At 49.1% G+C, this 23509-nt stretch overlaps 1 protein-coding gene across 3 annotated transcripts in view; it reads left to right on the top strand.

Annotated features, from left to right (window-relative positions):
• SAMD4A (sterile alpha motif domain containing 4A) overlaps positions 1-21078 on the top strand; it is a 221876-nt gene extending 200798 nt beyond the window's left edge. For all 3 annotated transcript variants that reach the window (XM_043919926.1, XM_043919928.1, XM_043919927.1), the window contains 4 exons: positions 2422-2623; positions 3952-4078; positions 11411-11494; positions 16681-21078. In XM_043919926.1, the coding sequence (XP_043775861.1) occupies positions 2422-2623; positions 3952-4078; positions 11411-11494; positions 16681-16709 (442 nt within the window). In that variant the 3' untranslated portion in view covers positions 16710-21078. The remainder of the gene's footprint in view (positions 1-2421; positions 2624-3951; positions 4079-11410; positions 11495-16680) is intronic.
• Positions 21079-23509: the final 2431 nt, after the last annotated feature.

Below are 23509 nucleotides of genomic sequence, written 5' to 3'. Positions count from 1 at the left end.
CAAAGACTTGTTTTTCCCCATAATACAGAGGTAACTGCAGCCCAGCCCTTCCTTGAACTATCACAAATCCCAAATTAATTGGTTCTTATTAATGTTATTTTATCAGTCTTTTCATGCATTTCAAGGTAATGAAATCAGTTGGTTAGATTTAAGAAAGCAGAGAAAGACGCAGATGAGCAGAGTAAGAGAATGAGAAATGAAAACTTTTGTCACTGAGTTCTTGCTGAAGAAAGAATGATCATTTCATTACGCCTAGTGATCTTAAGTGACTTAAGCTTTCACTCTGGTTACCAGCAGTGGCAACCCTCAAAAAGTCTGTCTTTATAGTAATTAGCTTAGGACTCCACAGTGAGACCCAATGTCATTAGAAAGACACCCTAACCAAATTCTCACCTGCATGCAGTCTATCCCCAAAATGTTAGCTCTACCAGCTCCTTGAGTCCTAACTTTAGGAGTCCACGTTTTCTCCTATGACTAAGCGTCCCATTACAGAAGCCTCTGCCTACATTATATTGCTTAAGAATATAGTCTTGCCTTCCTGGAAGCACAAATTATTTTAGCATCACTTGCTGACTGCTCTGTTTTGCATATGAAATAACTTTTAAAAATTCCAACCAAAAAGGAAAATGAGCAAAAAAGCTATCTGCACTAAATAAGGAAAAGTCTTAGCAGAATACTAAATCATCTACCAGGTGGCCAAAATTCTGACTCCAAAAACCAAAGGATTGGTTTCCATAGTTTAAAAAAAAAAGCAAAAACAAAAACCAAGAAAACAGCCACTTGATCTTTGTCCCCACCTGTCACTTGTCCATTCTCCAAAGGAGGTCTCTCCCATTGCGTGAAATTATTTCTCCTCCTCCTGGCCCGAATTTCCTCTTTCAAACCAAACATTTTAAACCTTAGTAAAAGAAGGAAGGAAGTGGAGAAATCTGAGAAAGGATGAGATAAGGAGACTTAGAACCCATGAGTATCCTCCTCACCTCATGGGGATGAGCCTCTGACTGGAATCTGGTCAGAAAAGCCTAGAAGTGGTAAAACACAGCCCAAAAGTCAGTGCTTATCAGCTCACTGTGGAATTCTCTTCCCCCTCCCCCCTCACCGGGAAATTTAGGAATTCTGAGGAAGAACCCCTTTCTGAGATGAACCATGCTGATGATTTAGGTGCTCCACCCCATCACACACATAACACTCTCTTTCTCAGGAAATAACTGATTTGCAGTGCCCCCCCTCCCCCGTCATAGGGTTAAACTACGTCAGCCCTATCTTCCTGGAGTCTCCTCACGGGCTTGGTAGGAACCTCCCCTGTGTGGCTGCGAAAGCAAGTCTGTTCCATCTTGTGGCCATTGGAGGTAAAGCATTTCGACTGAGACATCAGTGAATGACTAAAGCTGACTCTTCTTGGAAAGAATGTGCTGGTTCCTGAAGCCCTGCTGGCGGCTGTGCACCCTCCCAGAACTTGAGGCCTGCCGGAGAGGACGAGTTCTTCGGCGCTGAGGTCACCGGACCAATGGGAGCGCGGTGTCTGAGCGTGAGGCCACGGGTCCCCAGCCTCCTCTCTGCGTGGACCCTAGAGAAGCATGGAACCTCCGGGTCTTTCTACAGGGAGGGCCTGAGGAGCAGGAAGCAGTCAGTACCCTAGGTCCAGGAAGCGGGCAACCATCATCCTCTTCGTTCTCATATCCCTCCTGTGAACCTGGGAGTCAGAGCCCCAGACTTGGGGTCCGCTCTGCCATTTGGAGAGGTGATCATGAGGGCAGAGACTGAGCCGTTCTCTTGTTCACCCTGCCTTTACTGCCAGGAGCTGTGCCATCCAGGCGGGATTGATGAGGACAGATGCCATCCCTTGTCCCAGGAACTTACGTCCTAGTGGAGCCCAGAGGCCACTCCTCCCGAGTCTGCTGCTCAGACCGACAGCAGACAGACCGACTGTGGTGTGCTGGAAGGGGCCTGGATCCTGGTGCTGCCCCTTTCTTGCCGTGTGGCTTCTGGATGGGCACATGGGTTCTCAGGGCCTGTGACACAGTGGAAAGAAGGCTGAAGCGCACACTGGTTAACTTTTTGGGCTTGTATTCTAGCACTGCCCCCTAATGGCTGTGTGACCTTTGAGACATTATCAAGCTCTGTATTTTACTTCTCCAGCTGTAAAAGGAGTGCCTACTTCATAGGGTTGTCATGAGGATTGAAGAATCAATGTGAAAGTCCTAGGGCACTTGATATTAGCTCTCAGTTCTTAGCTACCATTTTATTTTTTTTTTTTATTAGTTGGAGGCTAATTACTTTACATTAGCTACCATTTTAATGATAGAGCCCTGATCCCCCTCCATAATAATCAAAGTGGGAGCAGATCCCAGGGAGGCATCCCCGGGGCTGGGAAGGGCCAGGGGTGACTGATGACCTCTCTTCTTCTCTTGACTCTCACAGCCGCGGCTTTGGGCAGTCCAACTCCCTCCCGACAGCCAGCTCTGTGGGTGGCGGCATGGGCAGACGGAACCCACGCCAGTACCAGATCCCCTCGCGGAATGTCCCTTCCGCCCGCCTTGGCCTCTTGGGCACCAGCGGATTCGTCAGCTCTACCCAGCGCAATACCGCAGCCAACCCCACCATCATGAAGCAAGGAAGACAGGTCTGCTCCGCCCCCCGGAGGAGGGTGGGCCAGCCAAGCTCAGGGCCTGAGGCTCAGGACATCCCCCCAAATGACCCAAAGGCGAAGGGAGAAGCGCAGAGGGGCTAGGTTGAAGACAGTTGCCCCTATGCTTCAGAGGTTTGTTTGCAGTTTCTCTGGGAGATAAAGCAAGGCCATGGCGGCACCTGGCACCGTGGGGATTTGTTCCAAGGCCACTGTAAACTTGGGGGCCCTGCCCAGAGTGGCCATTAGGAAGAAATGCAAGACCTATTTCATCTTTGCCTTGATCCTCAACTTGCCCTAGCAGATCCCAGTGCCTTCCAGGTTTGGCTTCCAGAGGAGCCTGAGCATCTAAGGAGCTTTCTTAGCGTTTATACCTGAGGCAGATAACTCCTTTGACATGGTCCCAGCTGTGGTGGAAAACCCTACAGGGAAGGGAGGAGACAGAGAGGCCGTCAGTCAGTCAAGGCCACGCTGCCGAGAGGTTCTCGCTGTGGGATTTAGAGCCAGCGTCAGTCCCCTGGCTAGTGGTCTCAGGAGTCCCTCCCCCACACTCGCACCCGATGCCTCCCACCCGTGTAGCCCCTGCTTTGTGGGGCTCTGCGGGTGGGGGCTGGGATTAGAGGGACGCCAAGTGAGTCTGAGGTTCTGGGTTTGTCATGAGAAACTAAAGGATGACAGCTTGGTTTTAAAAAACAGGAAACCGTTCCTGGCAAGACAGGCAGGATTCACTCCCCCGGGGAAGCAGCCCAGGGTAGGAGAAAACCCCAGTCTTGACCATTGTGGGAAGCCACCAGATGGATCCAGGAGGAAACCACCGCTAGGACACCCGCGTAATAACAAACACACAAGCTGAGTTGTGCCAGCTCGTTGCCAGCCGAGAGGTTCTTTTTTTCTCCTTCTCCCTTTGTAGTAAATTGTAAGAACCTCAAAGAGAAAATCAAATGAGAGCCCTGAAATAGTTTGTGCTCTTCGTTGCAGACATTTATAGAACTCCCCCCATTTCCTAGAAAAGTGATAGGAAAAGCAGAGACAACAGCAGGGATAAAAAGCGTTTTGGAGCCAGCGAGGGAGATTGGTGTCCAGATTAAGCTGAGGCTTAGAGAAGAGCCTGGGGCTGAGGGGTAGTGTTGGATAAAATAAATGGAATCTAAAGCCCCTCTCTCTAAATAAGCAGACAGATTGCGCTGGCCTAGGAGCTCTTTCCCAGAAGTTAGCAGAGAGTTCTCCCAGGGTATCTGCCTCCTGGATTCTGGCTGGTGGCCCTGCTCTCATCCCCACCCCCAGGTGTCTGGACTAATGGGTTCTGCTTCTGTGTTTTTCCCTAGAACCTCTGGTTCGCCAACCCCGGGGGCAGCAACAGCATGCCAAGCCGCACCCACAGCTCTGTCCAAAGGACCCGCTCACTGCCTGTGCACACTTCGCCACAGAATATGCTGATGTTCCAGCAGCCAGGTAGGGCCCAGCCCTCCATCCCTCGTCGTCCTGTCGGGGAGGCCAGGTCACCAAAATAGATGCCCCAGTGAACTCAAGCGGAAAGTGCTTAGCCTCGACTGCCACCTTGCATTCTTTTGAGCTTATAGAAGCCTTTCCTTTTTTAAACCATGCCTTGCCAGCATGAACAGCGGCTTGTTGGCTGGGAGCCAGCACACTGAGCCCCAGAGTTGGTTGCGATGTGACACGGGGGCATTTTGGATCCTAGTCATATTTCTAGATTGATTAACCCAGTAACATCACTGGAGGGCTTTTGGGGGAAGTTGGCAGGGGTTCCATGTATAGTGTGTGTGTGTGTGTGTGTGTGGTTGGTATGTACATAGGGAGATGTGTAGATAGAGAAAGAGAAAACTCCGTGGTGTTGATGCTGAGAGACCTACCCCTGGTTTGGGAGTGCTTTGCACACGTGATTGCTGGTCCATCCATCTTCCCTTTAGTTGGTTAAAGAGCAGCGTGGTGTGCACCAGGGACCCTGAACCCAAGGCCAAGAAGCTTGGACTCTAGCTGCTCTTGGTGGGGATTGATAGGAGATTTTGAGCAGGGGGACAGGCATAGAGGAGTGAAGAGTGAGCAGGCTGGAGGGGAGGAGGGGAGGCCACAAGGGGCGGGGAGGTGCCAATGGCAGGAAGCCACCAAGGCTCAAGGTATGTCAGGAAAGGGACGTCGGCATGCTCCAGATGCTGATTTAAAGTTGCTTCTTGACTTCTAAAACTCCACCTATTTGCACACCCTTGTTTTAAAGCTCCTTTTCTTCCTTTTGACACTTGATATTTTTCTTCCCAGGAAGAAAATACTTGATAGAATCTGGGGGCTGTGAAGGCCTGATCCCAGGTCATTTAGTCGCAGCCTCTGCTTTCATGTAAAATTATGTATAATTTACTCCCAGTAAAAGAGACTCTGGAGACAAAGTGAGACTCTGGAGACTCTGGTCCCACCATCAGCTGCAGCCTTTCCAGCTCCCTTGGGCTACGCACTGCTACTTCATTCAGCCTGAGCCCTCCACCAAACCACTGCGGAGCTCGTTGTGGGACTTGGTATCCTTGCGGTTTGGCTCTCTTAGCTCCTTCTACTTACACCTCCACCCTCTCTCCATCTCTTCACCCTCTGCTCCCTGAAGTTCACCTCCAAGAACCTCCCATGCCCACCCAGGCCACAAAATCTGAAGACATCTTGGGCACAAGATCTTTCACCATGAATGAATAGCTCACCCTGACCTCACCCCCAGGACGGCAGCCCAGGTACCCTGGCATAGCCGACCACTGTCCTCTAATCCTGATACACTTGTAGCCTTTTCCATTCTTTCCTACCTCTTTTTCCCTCCTTGTGGCTCTCTTCCAAGTCCTCCATCATCCTGTTTGTCCCTCATATTAATTGAACAGACCACGCCCACTGGGAAGAGATAGGCCATCTCTGGGAGAAGAACCATTTGGGTCTGTTAATATGAATCTTTCATTTGCACTTTGTTTCCCCTCTCTGTTACACAGCAATGTTGAACAGTTGGCTTACGCACAGGTCAACTATGACCCTAAGATCGTTTCCACCCTCTTCCCATGAAGCCTCTTGTTCCCGTAGTTAAAGAAGCAAACACTACTGAACAGCTTGTAAGAAAAAGTGACTATCCCCCCGACCTCCCTTCCCAGCCCATAGTCCCACCTCCCAGAGGCAGCACTTAACAACTGATTTCAGTTTTCCTGGTAGTTCCCTGCAAGTCTCTCAGTAATGTTGTTTACATGCTGCTGGACTCAGAGCTCTGGAACCCTTGGGTTATTGTTGTTATTGTTTTAATCAGCCTCTCACCAAAGCATGACAAACCCACTTCCAGCAAGGCCTTGATGAACCACAGCATTTCTAGTAACCATGGCATAAGGACAGGGCTGCTGCATATTTCCTGATTGTAAATACGAGTGGTGCAGTAGTAAAGAACCTGCCTGCCAATGCAAGAGATGTAGGAGACATGGCTTCAATCCCTGGGTCAGGAAGATCCCTTGAAGCAGGAAATGACAACCCGCTCCAGTATTCTTGACTGGAAAAATCCCACGGACAGAGGAGCCTGGTGAGCTACAGTTCATGGACTCATCTGAGCATAGCAGCAGCAGCAGCAGGAGCCACTCCTAAGTCCTGCCCAGCTCCCTTGGCCCATGTGAGGTGGCTCTTCCTGAGACATGACAGTGAAGGGTGAGGCAGGAGACTGTTGTGAAGGGAAAAGAGGCCACAGAAAGTTCCCTCCTCCTCTCCAGGCACAGAATGTTCATCCTCAGCCTTTGCATCTAGGACCTAGGGGCCAGGGGCTGGGACTAGACCATAAGCATCAGTGCATTCCAAGGAAGTTTTGATTCTGTGAACTTAATCCCATCAAGATGATGCAATGTCTCCAAAGAATAAAAAAGACTGGGATCTAGAACCAGCCTCAATATTGTATGTCAACTCATTAGTCACCTTGCTTGAATCTTCAGGGCGCTTCCTTCTTTCCTGGATCTACGGAATCTGTGGACCCCTTGGAGGCCAGAGTAGGGGTGATTCTTCACTTCACTCTGCTGTGGACAGATTTGAGATGTTTCCCAGGACAGGCCAGGAGAGACATTAATAATCGTGGCCCCTTGCTGGCCTCTGGGATGAGTAAGAAAGATGAAGCTGGTCCCCCTCAGAGTGAGGGCTGATACCATCACTAGAAGGGTGACGAGCTCACAACCAATGTGGTGCCTGGCCAGCGGGGTCATGTTCCTCCCAGAGGCAGGGTGTTTTCCCAACTGGAAAAATAGTTTGGAGACTGCTCACAGAAATGACATCATATCTTGGGAGCAGATCCTGCTGACTGGGGCTCCGCCACTCTTGGGATCAGAAAGTATCTCCGAGGAACGTGGGCGTGACACTAGGAGGCCATGGAGGCTCCTCACCGCCTGGAGAGCCTGACAGGATGGGGCAGGGGGGCCAGAAGCTGAGGAGAAGCACCAGAAGGGTAGACTGGGCGGCCTCCCCGAGCACCTCGTCCTTCCCCTGCACAAAGCCACGTGCAGGCGACCTTTGGTACCAGACCACCCAGATGTGAGGCAGTGCTTTACATGGTGGCATTGCACGATGTGAGGTTACCTGCTCTGCGTCGCAAGCCGCCCTTGTGCAGCGGCTCATGACTGAAATCCTGCCATTAGAATACCTGGGAGCACACTGCACAGAGCTGTCATTACCCCTTTCCTTGTGAGTGTGAGCGAGCTCCAGGTTCCTTCCAGAGAACTGCCTTTAGTGAGACTGGGGAAAGACAGAGATTCATCGGTATACTAGCTCCACAGAGGATGGAAGGCGCTGCCCCGCAGAGACAGAGGCCTGAACAGGGACCTACCTGAAGTACCTGATCCACGCTGGCTCCTTCCCTTCCAGTGAGCCCTGCTCAGAATGGGCAGATGATGGGCAGGGAGGCTGTCACGTGCATCACTTCTGTCACCACCAAGACTCCGGCGGGGTCCGTGCCCCCCATGTCTGACAGTCAAATTCAGAGAGAGCGACTCAGGGTGAGATGATGCAATGCCATCTTGTACCATGTTCTCCTCGTCCATTTTCATGGAAACGTGGGTCCTGGGGGATTTGCCCAGTGCTTAGTCTCACAAGTCTATGAGTGAGGCCCCCCGAGAAGCACTGCATTCTCCACAGCAGACTCAGGATGCAGCTGGTACCCATGTCTCTCCACAACCCGAGCAGGCATGGGGTTCTCTTTTCCTTTCAGCATCTCTCTCCCCCTTTCCTCTTGGTTCCCACCTTGCCTTCATCTCCCTTACTCCTTTCATCACAGTCAGCCAGCTCCCACTTCTGCATTCTCTGTCCCTTCCTCAACAGACTGACTTTCTTGACTTCTTGACTTCCAGCAGTGCCGCTCCTCACTTAACCAGACTCGAAGCCCTCCTGGTTACTCAGCAGAGTGGCTCCAGCTGTAGTTGGCAAAGTGAGATTCTCAAGGTGGCTCCAAGAGTGCCCCAGCCTGTTTCTTATTCTAAAGTCCTGAAGACACTGACCTCTTTACCTCAGTTCAGGGATTCGGAGAGCACAGCAGAAGGGCATGTCGGGTACCACGGTCGTGAGCCTCAGCTGCCACGGCTGCTTCTGTCAAGGAAGAGCCACGTGGAGGTCCCCAGGTGGACCCTGCAGCAGCACCTTGTTCAGGTTGAGCACTGCTTCCTTCCAGAGTCCTCTTGACCCTGGGCCTGAGCAGCAGTCCGTGTTTTTGTAGGACTTCTAAAAGGGCAAAGTTAAAAGTCCCCCTTCAGCCTCAACTCTGGGCATCCTAGAACTGGGGATCCTCAAATACATACCCTAAATCCTGGAATGGTCTGGTGGAGAGGGGAAGAATTCCTCATTCTCAGAGATGCCACCTGAGCTAAGGAAGCAGGCCTGCTTGGGCAATCACACAGAGGGCTCCGAGTCTTATTTGTCTTCCTGAAGACTCAAAACTACATCTGCCTGGTCCCTTACTGCTGCGGGGGCCGGGATAAACACGATGAGCCCCTAGGGTGAGCAGGAACCAGGACAAGAGTTGGCCTGTAGTTCATGTGGATCTGTGGGCAGGAGTTGCCCAGATACTTAGCCAGGGCTTTGAGAGTGCTGCCCTCTGAGCCAGTCATGGCTGAGGGCTCCCAGCCTGAGATAGAAGCTGCTTTTCACCTGGCTGGTCTCCCTCTGTCTCGTATGTGCGGGGAGATGCCTCGGATCTGTTTTTATCAAGTACACAATTAAAAAGTCGCACTTAGGAAACTCTGTTGTGTGAACATATAGGCTTCTCCCAAGACTTAGAATTTTTCAGAGCCACTTCAAGACTGGTAGGGGTCATGACTCCGCTCATGCCCCCGAGGGAAGATCTGGAGGATTAAAAGCGAGCATGCCAACTTTGAACCTAAAAGAGCAGCCACGAAGGTTTGGAGATTCTGGAGCAGAGAGCCCCACATTTCTCAGCCCCCTGTTTTTGGAACACGCAATCCCAGGCTTGGAAAATGGCATTTTGCTGCGTGTTGGCAAGAAATCCTGCAGCTGAAACACTTCTCTCCAAATGTCGAGCATCTTTATTTATCCAAATCTCTCCACAGTGTTTGTTTAAAGGGGAGTGCTAGAGAGTAAACTAAATTTTACAATGAGCATATGGATGGCTATAATTGCTAAGGGTTTTTTTATATATATATTTGCTAACTGGCTATATATATAATTGTGTTTCTATTTTATAGATTTCACACCCTGAAGGCTGCTAATTTTTGCATGCATATGATTTTCACATGAATGGATGAAAATACTAAAATACTCTTCCCTGGATTGTCTAATTGCCCCAACCCTACTCTGAGAGCAGGGGTGGGTGGGGCCGGGGAGACCCGTTCTCCATGGCTCCCAGCTTCCCTGGAAGCCCAGCCATCCTCTGTCTGCTCATGAATTGGCAGAGTTGTCTTTCAAACCCATGGATGCTGGAACTTGTGTCAGAAAGAACTCTATCTGCTCTCCGGTATTCCTCATAGTGATCCATTTTGCCAACCTTCTCTTTGAGAATTTTAAATAACAGAAACAACATCTGCCTCAGAATTAGCTGGTAATGGGGAACATAGATCACAAAGGGGACCTAAATGTATAGCTCATCCAGGAAAACAAATACTTTGGTTTAGCCATTGGTTTCAACTTCCTCTCCCACCAAACCACCAACCTCATTTTTCATTCCTTCCCCGGCTCTGGCCCCAAGCGCCCCCTAGTGGAGACTCTTAGGAGCCAGGAAGTGGCCTGCAGTTGGGGCCTGAGGATTCTTTCCCGACTTTGCAGGCAGAAGAGCCGAGGCCCAAAGGAAGGGAAGAACTTCTCAGGGTCACATGGGAAGACAGCGGCAGTGCTGACACTTCCCAGGCACTCAGAACACATCCCACTGCGGGGTTTTTTCTGCCTTCCCCCATGGATTTCACAATTTTGTCTGAGTTTCACAATAGCTGTCAGTTTCCTTCTATTTCTTGCTCCATCTTCTTCATCACTCAGTAGACATGTATGAGGTGTGCAGAAGGCCATGTCTTGGTATCGTGGGAGAGTCAGAGAAATCTGTAAGCATCATGGTGACGATGGTGGAAGTGTCTGCGAGGTGCTTCCAAACTAGTCAAGGATGTTCAAGAGCTCCGCAAGGTGGGGCCAATGGGGGCAGTGCTGGTGATGAGCCCCAGCAGGATAGAGGAGGCACCCGGGCTGCCTCTCCCTTGGAGCAGGAGGGCCCAGAGCCTGGAGGGGTGGAGAGGGTCCAGACGATAGAGCTGGCTCTGTCGTTAGGATGCACAATATTGTCCTGGGCAGCGGAAGACCTTGCTTCAAAGTGCTTGGAGACCGAGAGCCTTGACAGGCACTGGCAGACGTGTGGTGTGCAGAAGAACACTGGCTCTGGAGTCAGACCTATGTGGGTTCCTGTCCCAGCTAGTGTCAGCCGGCTAGCCTTGATAAGCCACTTAGCCTCTGGGAGACCCACTTGAGAACTGGACACCCAGCAGGGTGCTGGACTCAGAAGAGGTTCCCACCAGGCTATGGTTTTCCTTTCCTGTGCTTCATAATGAAGCAGAAATGCAGCAGGCCCAGTTCTGGGCACAGGGAGCTGAGCCAAGTCCTGCTCCGGTGAAGCAAACACTCAGCTGGGAGGCGGCCACAAATACACACATAACACATCAGGTGATGGTGACGGAGAAAAGATGGAGCAAAAGGACGGGGTGGAAAAATTCTGTTCACGGCAATGAACAGAAAGTCCTTTCCAAGGAGGCAGGAGAGCCAGAGACGTGACAGCAGGCAGAGAGTGAGCTATGGGATCGTCCAGGGACCAGCATTCTGGGCAGAGGGAATCGCAGTGCAAAGGCCCTGGGGTAGAAGAGGGTCTGGGAGGAGGGAGTGAAGGAAGGGGAAGCTGTTTGAGGGCAGGGAGGTGACAAGGGCTAGGTCTGCAGGGCCTTGCAGGCTGTAGGAAGGGCTTGGCTTTTACCCCAGTGAGAAGCCGCTGGGGGGGTCTGAGCAGAGGCCTGGCAGACTGTGACTATGACAGCTATATTTAGCCACCGGTTTTCATCCAGCTGCAGTGGACTCAGGGTGTCTAACAGATTGAGAGGTCAGTTGAACCCGAGTGCAACACACTGTCCATGGCCATCCTGGCGGTCCCCCCAAGTCCTCTCAGGGAGGCAGCCCTGGCTGTCCCCCCAAGTCCTTGCAGGGAGTCTCACCAAATCCTCACCCTGCAGGTGGAGCCAGCAGCACTGCGCATACTTTCTCCTTGTTGTCAGAGCCCCTGTCACCAATGTAAGCCTTTGTCCCCTGCAGAATTCCAGCTTCCGGTGACTGAACCTGACATCAACAACAGGCTGGAGTCCCTGTGCCTCAGTATGACCGAGCACGCCCTGGGAGGTGAGTGCGTCCTCCCGGCATGGCATGGCCTGGCACACCTGGGAGAACCACTGGCCCTGAGGGCACAGGGTGGGGGAGGCAGGGGGCAGGGGAGAGAGGCCTTGGGGGGCTGTTGGATCTTCGTCAAGCCACACCATCCACGGCACACAACACCGTACACAGCGAGCCCCAGCACCCTGCTCTGCTCCTCCTCTGGGGGTGACTCGGGGCCCTGGAGAGCATGCTGTTCCTCTTTGCCCAGCGGCCCCACCCCCCAGGGCACACTGGAGTCCCAGCCCCATGATTGTCCTGGCCAAATGTGGGCACTGGAGGAGTCAGGAACACAAGACGTGGCTTTTAGTGGAAACATCCCCCCGCAGCATTGGATTCTTTCCTTCTCGGCACTAGATCCCCCAGTCTGGTCCAAGCATATCCCAACGTGCTCTAAAAATAGAATTTCTGAAACCAAAATCCCTGCCTGTTTTTATACCTCCCTGTTCCAAATGGCTTCCACGGCGCCCGGGGCCCCGAGGCGTCCTTCTGGGTCTGACAGGGACAGTCTAGTTGGATGCGTCCGTGCCGTGCGGGGCTGCAGCCCCAGAGGAGCTCCCAGAGGTGGCTGGGTCGTCCCGCTGTGAGCTTGGCCTGCAGCCCTGCGTCATCACAGCAGCCCTGGGAGGCCTTCAGTGCCCTGCTGGTACTAAACGGGTGCCTTTCTCTGGCTGGACTCGCTGCCAGCCCCAGGGATGTTTGGCAGGCAGAGGAGAGATGTCCGCCCCTTCCTGCCAACCTCCGGGGAGGCTGTGAGTCACGGCAATCCAGAGAGGCCTCCTGTGACCCTTCCCGACAGCCGTCTCCAGGCTGGACTGCTCCCCCACCCCCGAGATGGGCACACGCAGAGCCACGGCGTGTGCTAGCCGGTGGCGGTGCAGAGAAAGGCTGTCATCGGCCACTGCTCCAGAGACCTCTGTCCTCCTGACCAGGGGTGTTTAGACTTTTAGTCTCTGCAAACGCAGTCTTATCCTGAGACCAAATATGAGGCAGATAAATGCTCTGTGTGGAGCACAGACCAGGACTGCACCCTCCTGACCTCACCCGTGCAAGGCTCTCTGAAGCCCAGGGACAGCCTCTGCTCAGCACCAGAAGGGAGCTAGCTGAAGGCCTCCCAGGGTTTCTGACCAGATGAACGGTGGGGTGCACGGCTCCCTCTGTGACCCCTCCCTGCTGAGGTTCCAGGGAACCCCATTGGCCAGCACCACACTCTCCCTTGGCCGTTCAGTTCAGATCCTAGAAGCCTCACTGGTTCACTCCTGGTACCTCTGGGGGAGGTGTCACCAGCTCCTCTTCTCCAGGTAACCAGGGAGACTGGGTCAACATTCTGACAGCCCCTGAGGCGTGGTGGGACACAATCCAGAGGTCCATCCACAGATGAACACAGATGGACAGGATTCACCCGTAGCCACACACAGGATTGTCATTCAGCCTTGAAGACGCATGAAGTGCTGTTCCATGGCTGAACTGGCATAGCGTTATGCTAATAGGTGAAAAAGCCAGACACCAAAGGCCACCCAGCATATGATTCACTTTATGCAAAGTGTTCAGAGTAGGCAAATCTATAGAGACAGAAAGTAGATGAGTGGCTGCCAGGGTTTGGAGGGAGGTGGGAATGGAGAGTGGCTGCTAACGGGTACCAGATTTCTTTAGGGGGGGGTGACAAAAATATTTGGGAATTAGATGGTGGTGATGGTCGCACAGCTGTTGCTCAAAACCACTGAACTGTATGCTTTCAAAGGGTGAAATGTGTGGTATGCAAATTATATCTCTATTATGTCCTAAAGGGAAGGCCTCCAGGCCTGAGACTTCAGGCCAAACTCAGCCGGTTGCAGGCACCCAGGTGCCCTCCCACCTGATGCCTGACTGGGGCTGGCTTAGGAGGGACTCTGCTCAGTCCTACCTTGCCTGTGGGAGTCAGCAAGAACTGGCCACTCCCCCAGGGCTTGATAGAGCTCACATAATTGGCACCTTGGCAGCTCTTATCAATCTGCTGAGTACTAACATTGTCATCATTAGTAGCAAGAATGCCAAATACTCTCATAAAAGGTTTTCATTGAAAGATTTCATTTTTTAGCCTGTTCTTTTATTTTTATAGGGAACCTCTGTGAACTGATTTTTTTTTTTTTTTTGCTAATGTTTTCATCTTCTTAATCTCTTAAGCCTTTTTATTGCTGTGTTTTTTTCTCAATAACCCTTTCTGGGGGGAGCCTTGTAAGCAGTTTCCTGAGCGGCGGGTGCAAATTAGGTTCAGGATGGCCTGGTTAGGTGCAGTGGCGGTGTGCCCTCCCCCTGTGACAGCACCTTTCTGCCGGCCGACCCCTGCCAGGCGCCAGGGGAGATGACCTTGCTGGGGACAGAATTTCTGCCAATGAATGAAGTCATCTTACAGGAGGACAAATGACTCGGGAGAGGAAAGCAGAGTAGTAAAATATGCTCCTCTGCGTGCATCTCATGGAAAGAGCAGAGAGGTATCCAAGTTCCTGGGACACCACATCCCAGGATGGCTATTCTAAGGCTGTTGGGCCCATCCTTTCATGATGACATCTCTGCTCTGTCTCCTCCAGTAACTGCTGCCCTCTCAGTGTGGGTCTAAGCTACTTTTCTCTGGCCTTCTCTACCCATCTCTTCTTTTCCCTGCCATGCTCCTCCGATAGAAGCTGTGAGGAAGCCCAGGGGTTGGGGAGGGGGTTGCCTCTGCCATCTTGATTTGTGAGTCTTTAAGGCTTTCAACCTGACACTATATGGCTTGCTCCCAACTGGTAGCCCCAGGTATTCAGGAGGACTCAGTGCCAAGCCTGGCCATTCTCCTCCTCCCACAGAGGGGTCACACGGGCAGGAATGTCCACAGCCTCAAAAACGAGGCTCTGTCCAGCAGAATGCAGTCCATAGTGAATCAAACCATTAGGAGGAACGCCCGGTCCACCCTCTGGTGTTCTGAGGTTCATGCATCACCTGATCCCCTTGTCATTCCTTCTTACCTTCTCTCCTCACTTCTTTTTGTGACTTAAAGCCCTGCTTATAGTGGGGATATGGAGATATTGTGCAAACAGGAAAAAGGCTCCACTTTCTCAAGACACTGTTCCATCTTCTGTTTGAAGTTCACCGTAATTATAAAACCTATGATGACTGCATGTGAATGGTGCCCCTTTGAGTTGTGCAGTGCATGACTTGCACCACTATAAATGTTGAGTCCGCACTTCATCAATTGGTTATCTCCCTGCAGTTGAATACCAACCGTCACCCTTGGAGGGTGAGGTACAGGGATAGAATTCCATGAAAATGCAACTTGGGGCTGGGTTAGTTGAGATTTCCTTGTTTCCAGATCCTTTCTTTGACAACTATGAAAGGCTGGCATTAATGAGTGGATGAGTGAGGCCCAGCAAGACTGTGCACTGCACTTCTACAGATGAGGGAGTGGCCTCTACACCCTTACCTCGCCCACACACATGTGTGTGCACACATACACATGCTCACTGTACTCCCACTACTAGTTACCATGGCAGAGCCAGCACTCAGGAGGCTAAGAACTGATACGCACAGAAGGTGGGAGAGGTGATTAGTGCACACCTGGGGACCTTTAGGATTGATCATCCAAAAGGAGAGATGCTCGCAGGGCTATTTGCTTCCCTTCTTTAAAATCTCTCAAAAAATCATATAGAACTTAATACACACACACACACACAAAGTACAAGTAAAACTGGGGAAATCTGTAAGATGGGTAGATTACATCAACATCATATCTTGGTGGTAATATAATTTTGCAAAATGTTACCTTAGGAGCAAACCTAGAAACAGGGTGCTGTTTCTTGTGTGGATCTACAGTGATCTCATTAAAAATATGAATTAAAGAAACATTTCTCCTCCCAAGTCCCTGCTAGCAAGATGCAATTCTGGCACCACCCATGAGGAGGTCAGGAGACCCTGCAGTGAGCTCAGGGCTCCTCCATATCACTTAGGTCCTCGAGTTTTCTCTGAACACTCAGTCGCACCCTCTCATACCTGAGCTCTGCCTATTGCATCTGGATGCACCTCTGCTAGACGGGACTTGTGATGAAGAGGTTTAGACCAGGACACATCTACTGACATGTGGATATCAGCGAAACCAGGGAGGCATACTGCATCCCATCCTAGCTTTCAGTTAGTGGTCAACTGAACTTAATCATTTCTACCTGCTATGACTGATCCATGCCTCTTTCTGCTCACTGGAGAAACTCTAGCGTGGATCGTTGTAGGGACCTCTTAACTGGTCCTCCTGCCACCAGCCATGCCAGAGAAGCCATTCTGAAGTCAAATCTGGTTATTACTCTACCATTTATAAATCCCCAGCTGCCTATGTCCAAGCTCCTATTCACAGTACAGGAGACCCTTACGGTCTGATTCTGTGGACGCTCCCATAGTCCCACGTGAAAAGGGGTTGGGTGGCCATCGGCTCCCTCTGTGGCCTTGCTCACTCATGACCTCTCCTTTCTGACAGGCATGCCCCCCACTTTCTCGGTTCCATTGATTCTCTATAACCCAGACATGACATATGCTGGGTGATCTCAGCACTCTCCCACATCCATTGGATCTTTCAGTTCCAGGTGCCGCCAAAAAAAAAACCAATCTCACTGGTGTCTCTGCCTCAGATTAGATTCTTGAGACAGAATCTGGATCAGTTTGGGTCAGACAGATCCCCCTGGTCTGCTCAGTTGTGATGGGTTAGAATTACAGATCTGGCAATTATCAGATCTTTCTACAATCTACAGAATTATCAGATCTTTCTCTGTGAACCCATCCTTGACTTCCAAGAGCAACTTAAACACTCCTTCCTCCATGTTCCTGCTGTATCTGGTACATACTCCATCAGAGCACCTATCCCTCATATGTCTCTGTCGATTCACATGTCTGTGTCCCATCCAGGATATATATACTTGGACTAAATGGTGAAGATTAGGTCTTCCCAGCTTGGTTCCCAGGCTCTGTATAGCTCCTGGCAAAAAGTTATTTTGAATGGGTGGGTGTGTGAAGAATGAGCGAATGGATGGATGGATGAATTTAACCCTTATCTGTCCTCAGAGACTGGGAAGTCCAACATGCATGATGCTGGAGTTGGTGGGCATGAACGGAATTGCTTTGCTCACCTGCGCCCATTTGTGTCCTGCTTTCTCTCCCAGACGGGGTTGACCGGACCTCCACAATCTAGAAGCTGAAGATGAGAGTGACCGCGCTGGCCGTGAAATCAACTGCTGCGGGTCCAGTGTTAGCCATCTTCAGGGTTGCACAGAATCCTCCAAGATACTTTGCAGCCTTTTTTTTCCCCTGGTCCCTCTCCCATTTTGATTTTGTGAGAGCGTAGGTCGTCCTTGTAAACATATCAGTAGACCTGGGATTGGTTATTTTGTCATTTGTTTCTGTCATGGGATGGCGTGGTGTGGGGCATGGGGAGGGGTCTCTAAGGGAAATAGAGGACTGGAGGTGGAGGGAATGCAAGTGGCTTCCTGGATGGAAATGGGTTTGAGGGGGAGAGCACCGCTTGAAAAGAGATGAGAGATGCGGGAGGGAGGAAGACGCCCCTGCCTTGGGAGCCTTCTCAGAAGCCTACCTTCGAAGTCAGAGCCCAGGAGGAAGGCATGGATGCCCGCGACCAAAACGCGAGTGACGGCGGCTCGCTCTTTTATGTCTCCTCTGATTGGATTCCCTGAGGCCCCTGCTTGAAATCCAGCCGCAAGAAGTCCACGTGGCAACTGGGGCAGCAAGGGAGAAATCCGCTCCAACAAAATTTCAGATAAACTTTGATTTGTGTATTGTTTACATAACACTTTTAAAGGGTACATAATGTGTAAAGAGTTGGGATAGAACTTTTCTTCATACTATGGTTTTTGTAAAGGATTTGTTGATAGGGATTCATTTTTTTCCTCTATTTTTATAATAGCAGCAGGGTTGTCTTTTTAAATGGCTGCCAAGCTCTGCTTCTCGGGAAGAAGGATGCGGTCACGTAGGCCTGAGTGGTGTCTCCCACCTGTGGGTGGGAGGAGCGTGTAGGCGGAGTTGAGGATGTGGCTGGAGTGAGCGGAGCACCGGGGGAGGGCGCCACCATGTGATCGGTTACGGGATTGCGCGCAGTCACCTGGAGAGTCAGTAAGAATCTTGCTGCCCTTTCTGTGATGAATTTGCGTCTCACCCAGAGACACCTCTTTGTCTCCCCACTCTACCAGGGGGTTTCATCCTATCGCTCCTGGCCACACACGCACAGAGGTGGGTACAAGTTCCACTGGAGGAGAAAAGGCAAGGATGGATATTTTTTTCCTGGCAGGAGGCCTTGATATCCAGATGATAAGCTCAAAATACCACTTACAGGGGATTGCTCGCAGGAAGCCGAGCCTAGCCCCCCAAGGTTCGATCACCCACCGCCTAGGAAAAGGAGGAGAGGAGCAAGGTCTAGCAACAGTGTATAAACGGTCAGTCAGCAAGTGGCAGAGAGAGCTGCGGGGAGACGTTGCAGGTGAGCCGTGGAAGATGATGTGGGAAAGGTTGACTCCATGATGGACAAGAAGGTTCTATTACAGACGTCAGGGAGTTGCTGTGTTGTGGGCTGATTTATCTACCTACACGGAAGGGAGACAGAACGACTCCTTACATGGTGAGAGATTAACAAACTATGCTACCACAAAGTAATAGCTCTATTTCTTAAGGGCGAGAGAGACTATGTTTCGGAATTTGATGCAATGGAGGGTATTAGAGAAAATCCATGAGGAGCTGTGCTCTGCGCTGGAAAATTGGGTTGTGTAAATGATGGTGTGCCAGCTCGGCCAGAGGCGAGATCAGGGAGCTGGTAGGAGGCCTGTTTACTGAATGGGTGAGTCTGGTACCATTTGTTTGTTTGTTTGTTTGTTTTAGCAAAGTCAGAGTTGAAATTTAAGACATCAGACCATGAAAATCACTGCATTTTCTTAGAGTTATTTTTTTTTTAAAAAGAAGTTAATGAAGTAAATATACAATTACAAGGCCTTAATGAAATCCAAACAGCTTCCTTCTACCTTCAAGATTAAAAATATACACCCAACCCAACCTTGGATGTTGTGAGGCTTGTGAAATCCTTTTAAGGTCTAAAATGTGGGAACATCTTAGCCACAGAGAGCCTTTAGCAAGCAAAGAAGGCTTGAATCCACAACATCCTGCATTGCATTAGGAAAAAAAGCTCTCCTTGGGTGACGACTATGTTCTAAAGATGCAAATTCATGTGCAGAAAGAGGCAGCATTTTGTAGTTGATTTTTTTTTTAACCAAGTGCCATTAACATTCATCCTCCACATCCCTTTTCTAAGCGAGCTTAGGGTTACTTGGGGAATGTGTTAGGATGGACGATCATGTGTGAGCCGGGAAGAACAGGTCAAAGATGTCGAAGGCCAAAGGCAAGACCCAGACGGTTTGCGAAGGTGATTTTGGATGCTGAGAACGTTAATAGAAGAAGCAGGGGTATAACACATCTCATGGAGAAGTGAGAAAGCATTCAAATCTGCTGCAAAACACATGTATCCATAAAGACTCGGGTTGTTCAGAAAACAGATTGTGAACACAATCACATTAGCATGAATCCTTTAAAAGGAAGAAGACCTTAAAGCATTTGCAAATCTGAATTTCTATTTATTCCTTCACTGAATATAGAAACAATGGTTATCTGATTATTAGAGATATTATTTTGGATATGTTACTTATTAACTTGCTATGGCTGGTAACCATGATAAAGTCTGTTATTAATAACAACATAATTCTTTTTTTAAAAGAAAAGCTTATTTTTCATTGACTGTGTATAGATTTATCTACTTAGTTGTGTTTTGCTCTTAGTGTTTTAATTTTTTTAAGTTGAGCGTTCTGATGAATTTTAGGAGCCTGTCCCCACCTTGTTTTGAGTCCTGTGTTGACTGCAGGTATACAGTTCAATCTAAAAATCCTAAAGCAAAAGAACTTTATTTATAAAAAAAAAAAAATTCAAATGGTTGCATGCATAAGGCTGTGAAGTCGGATATTTAGTAATAAAGCGGCAGTGCCTTTTTTTGTATTTACCCATTGACCCCCAAATGCAACTGTTTTATATTAAGTAAATAGTAAACATTAAAAATCTCAGAGTAAAATCTATTTCACTACATGGGTTTTTTCCCCCCCCTCGTTCTGATTTAAGCAGTGTGTATTTGACATCTCTACACTGTCCCAGGGACAGTGGTATTCTACGATATTGTTATCATGTATGATGTTTTATTGGTGCTTTTTATTCATAGTGGTTTCTTACCAGAAACAGTAGGAAGACACACATGAATTGTGTACAAGAAATGAAACATTGCTGCTGATATGTTTTGTTTTGTTTTGTTTTCCACATGCTTTTTGAGTTTCACTTTTTTAAACCAAGGGCCAGCAAGCAAAATAGATGCTGCTGGGTCTGCCTGCAGAGGGCGGCTGTTTGCACCAAGCTCTCCAATCCTGTGTACTGACAGTCTGTTTTTGGTACTCAGGATTAGAGCTACAGCTGGGCCCCCTCTCCCATTCCTTTGAAGAGACACTGAGGGAAACAAGGTTTTCTTTTGAGGTGTCGTCGGCTGCCTTTTGCGGAATGGGAGCCTTCTCTGGGTCTTCTGTTCTTCTGCCCCTCTCTCAGCTACTGCTGGTGCAAGGCTTGTAGATGTTCGCTCCCCGCCACCGGAACTGGGGTCTTCCCGAGAGCCTGGGCTGGGGGCTGAGCTGGGTTGAAGATGTAGGCGCACAACCAGGAGGGCAGTGAGAGGGGGAGAGGCAGCCCCCATCACATTGGTCCTCTGGAAATGTCTTGGGCAGGCGGCCCCAACTCTGGTGCAGGAAAGCAGCCTAACCAAGGCATTCAGGTGTACCTGATACAAGAAGGCCCTGTGGAGGGAAAATTTGCACATGGGGCTGTGATAACACTAACGTTGATTTTTTTGTTTGTTTTACAAGTCATCAGAGATGTTTGCAAAGTGAGTTTTATTATTATTACTATTTTTTTTTTTTGTAATTCCTTTATCTTTACTTAAAGGTGAATGTGTATTCCTCTGGGAGGAATAGGAAGAAAACAGGAATGTTAATAATGTCAAACAGAAGACTTCCTCCCTTATTAATATATAACCCTCATGTATTTATGCCTAATGTAAGCTGACTTTTAAAAAGCTTTCTTTTGTTGCATGCCCCGTGCAGGCATCCCTATTGTACATGCATGCCTTTTGTCCTGTTTTCCTGTATAAAGTTAGTGAACAAAGAACTATTTTTGCCTAGTTCATGTTGCCAAGCAATGCATATTTTTTAAATTTGTCATATATGGAAATAGCATGTTTGTTACATGTAAAAGCTTTACTGATATACAGATATACTAATGTTTGAAGATGCTGTTCTTTGCAAGTGTACAGTTTTCAAATGTTGTTACCAGTGAAACACCCTTGTGGTTTAAACTTGCTACAATGTATTTATTACTCATTTCCTCCCATGTAACTAAGAATCATGGCTATATTTCATATCAACGTTATATTGAAAGTGAAGGGAAATGATTAATACAAGGTTTTGTAACACTGGTGTGTGTGTTTTTTTCCTTTTTGTCAATACGATTGATTAGAAAATAACTGAATAAGCCAGCCAGAAAGGATAAGCCTGACATCGTGTAAACTATTCCCACCTGACCATTCTGTGAAAGCTGTATCTCCCAACCATGAACTACGTTTTTTTGTTTTTTTGTTTTTTTAAAAAAGAAAGGGAAAAAGGTGTTAAACATTTATGCAGCTTGATCTGTGCCCCAAGTAACCAAAACATGTATCACCTGTCTTAGGGGCGTGTTTCTAAATAAAAACTCGAACCTTGCAGGTGGTATTGTTTATAGCTTGCTCTCCACCTTCAATGCCTTTGAAATCACATTTTACCCCTTAACCACAGCATAGACAATAACCTCCTTGGAGATCTGAGGTTTTAACTACACATGGCTTGAATCTCATTTTAATCCTTCCAGTATGGTGTGTATTAATATAAGTTCTAAATAATGAGTCAGTTAAGCATATGGTTGGAGAGTCAAACCTGGGTTTGAATTCTTGCTTCAGCAAAGTGAGTTTTATTCTTTCTAATTCCTCTCAGTTCAATTCAGTCAGTCAGTCGTGTCTGACTCTATGCAACCCCATGGATAGCAGCACCCCAGGCCTCCCTGTCCATCACCAACTCCTGGAGCTTACTCAGACTCATGTCCATTGAGTCAGTGATGCCATCCAACCATCTCATCCTCTGTCCTCCCCTTCTTCTGCCTTCAATCTTTGCCAGCATCAGGGTCCTCTATCTTTACTTAAAATTCCTCTACTTAAAAGTGAATGGTATGGGAACTTCCCTGGTGGTCCAGTGGTTACGATTGAGCTTCCAATGCATGGGGCCCGGTTTTGATCCCTGCTCAGGGAACTAGATTCCACATGATGCAGCTAAGACCTTGCACAGCCAAATAAGTAAATTAAAAAAGTGAAATGTGTATTCCTCTGGGAGGAAAAGGGAGAATACAGGAATGTGAATAATGTCAAACAGAAGACTTCCTCCCTCACTAATATATAACCCACATGTATTTGTATATATTCTCTGGCTGTGTGATCTTGAGCAAGCTACTTAACCTCTCTGAGCCTTGGGTTTGAAACTACAATACTCAAGGTTTATGTAGTTAGAAACCTAGTCCCAAAGAAAAAGGTAAAGACAAAAGAAAACATAGCATACAGAGGTTATTACCACCAAAACCTAAGCAACCACAGCTTCACATTGTGACAATGGCCACCCGGTGGCCCCCTTTTCACCCTCAAGCTGCTCAAGAAATTGGAAAAGTCCAGAATGATCCCTGGGAATGTGAGAAATGCCTTGTAGCTGAGACGTTAAATGAGATTCCTCCCAAAGTTAAATTCCCATAACCCAAATGAGCTGTATTATCAGTGTGTGACTCGGTACTCTGAAGGGGAAAGGATAGTGTACAAGAGAAAAGCTGAGCCTCACTTGTGAAATACGTGGAATGAAGGGAGACGAGAGAGTTGTGAGATTAGAGGAACCATAAAGGGCTCCGCACAGTATGCAAACGGGTGGGTTAGCAGTTTTCATCGGCAAAGCTGTAGCTCTTTGTCAATGATCTTTGTAAGGGAATCCTGGAGAAAAGGTTACTTAAATAGTAAAGTTTTCAGGACTCCCCTAACAGCCCCTCCCAAGAAGAGATTTAATTGCATTTATTAAAGGGGTATTTATTAAATAGGGGGCTGGCTTGGAAGAGGCTGCAGTGGGTCTGAGCCAGGAATCCAGAAGGAGCACAGATAGGCACAATCCGCTCACACTCCCCATGCAGCCAGGGGAGTGCAGGAGGGATCCAGGCTTCTGTCTAAGGACCTTGGTCTGGGCCCCTGGACAGACACTGCATCTGTCTGTGCCCTGACTCCTGGTCAGCCCGAGACCTCTTGTCCCCAGAGGCTGAGGGGAGGGCCTGGGGGTATGGAGAAGCTCACCTATAACCAGAACCTAATCCTTCTCTGGAAAACTGACTGGTCCGCGTGATCCACCCCTCCCCGCCCTGCCAGCCGCACAGTGTGGCCCCCCACAGTCTGTCCAGGCCCCCTTCCCAGCTGCCACACTGCCACGTGGAAGCTGGGCACCCATCTCACAGACACCCTTCCACGCGCATTTTCTATCTTCCACTCACACCTCACAAAATTTGAAAACAACCCTTCCCCTGGGCATCTCTGCTTCTGGATCTTCACTTTACCACTCTAGGATGGCCTAGTTCAGTGTTTCTCAAACCACCTGTGAATTTTAGTTGTTGGAGGTGGCTGTTTATTTCCAACCCAGAGTCCAGTTCTTTTTCAAAATTTGAGAAAAATAAAAAAATTACAACCACCCCCCACCTCCATCTCGCTCTAGATTCAAAGGACAAAATTATTCTGTCAATTTGCTAAAAAGTAGTCCTGTTCCTCTCCCTAAGTTCTGGGGCCAGCCTGCAAAATCAATC

Source organism: Cervus elaphus, chromosome 12 (assembly GCF_910594005.1).
Source record: "Cervus elaphus chromosome 12, mCerEla1.1, whole genome shotgun sequence".
Taxonomy (NCBI): domain Eukaryota; kingdom Metazoa; phylum Chordata; class Mammalia; order Artiodactyla; family Cervidae; genus Cervus; species Cervus elaphus.
The sequence above is the reverse complement of the archived record's forward strand: the minus strand, read 5'-3'. Positions and strand labels throughout refer to the sequence as shown.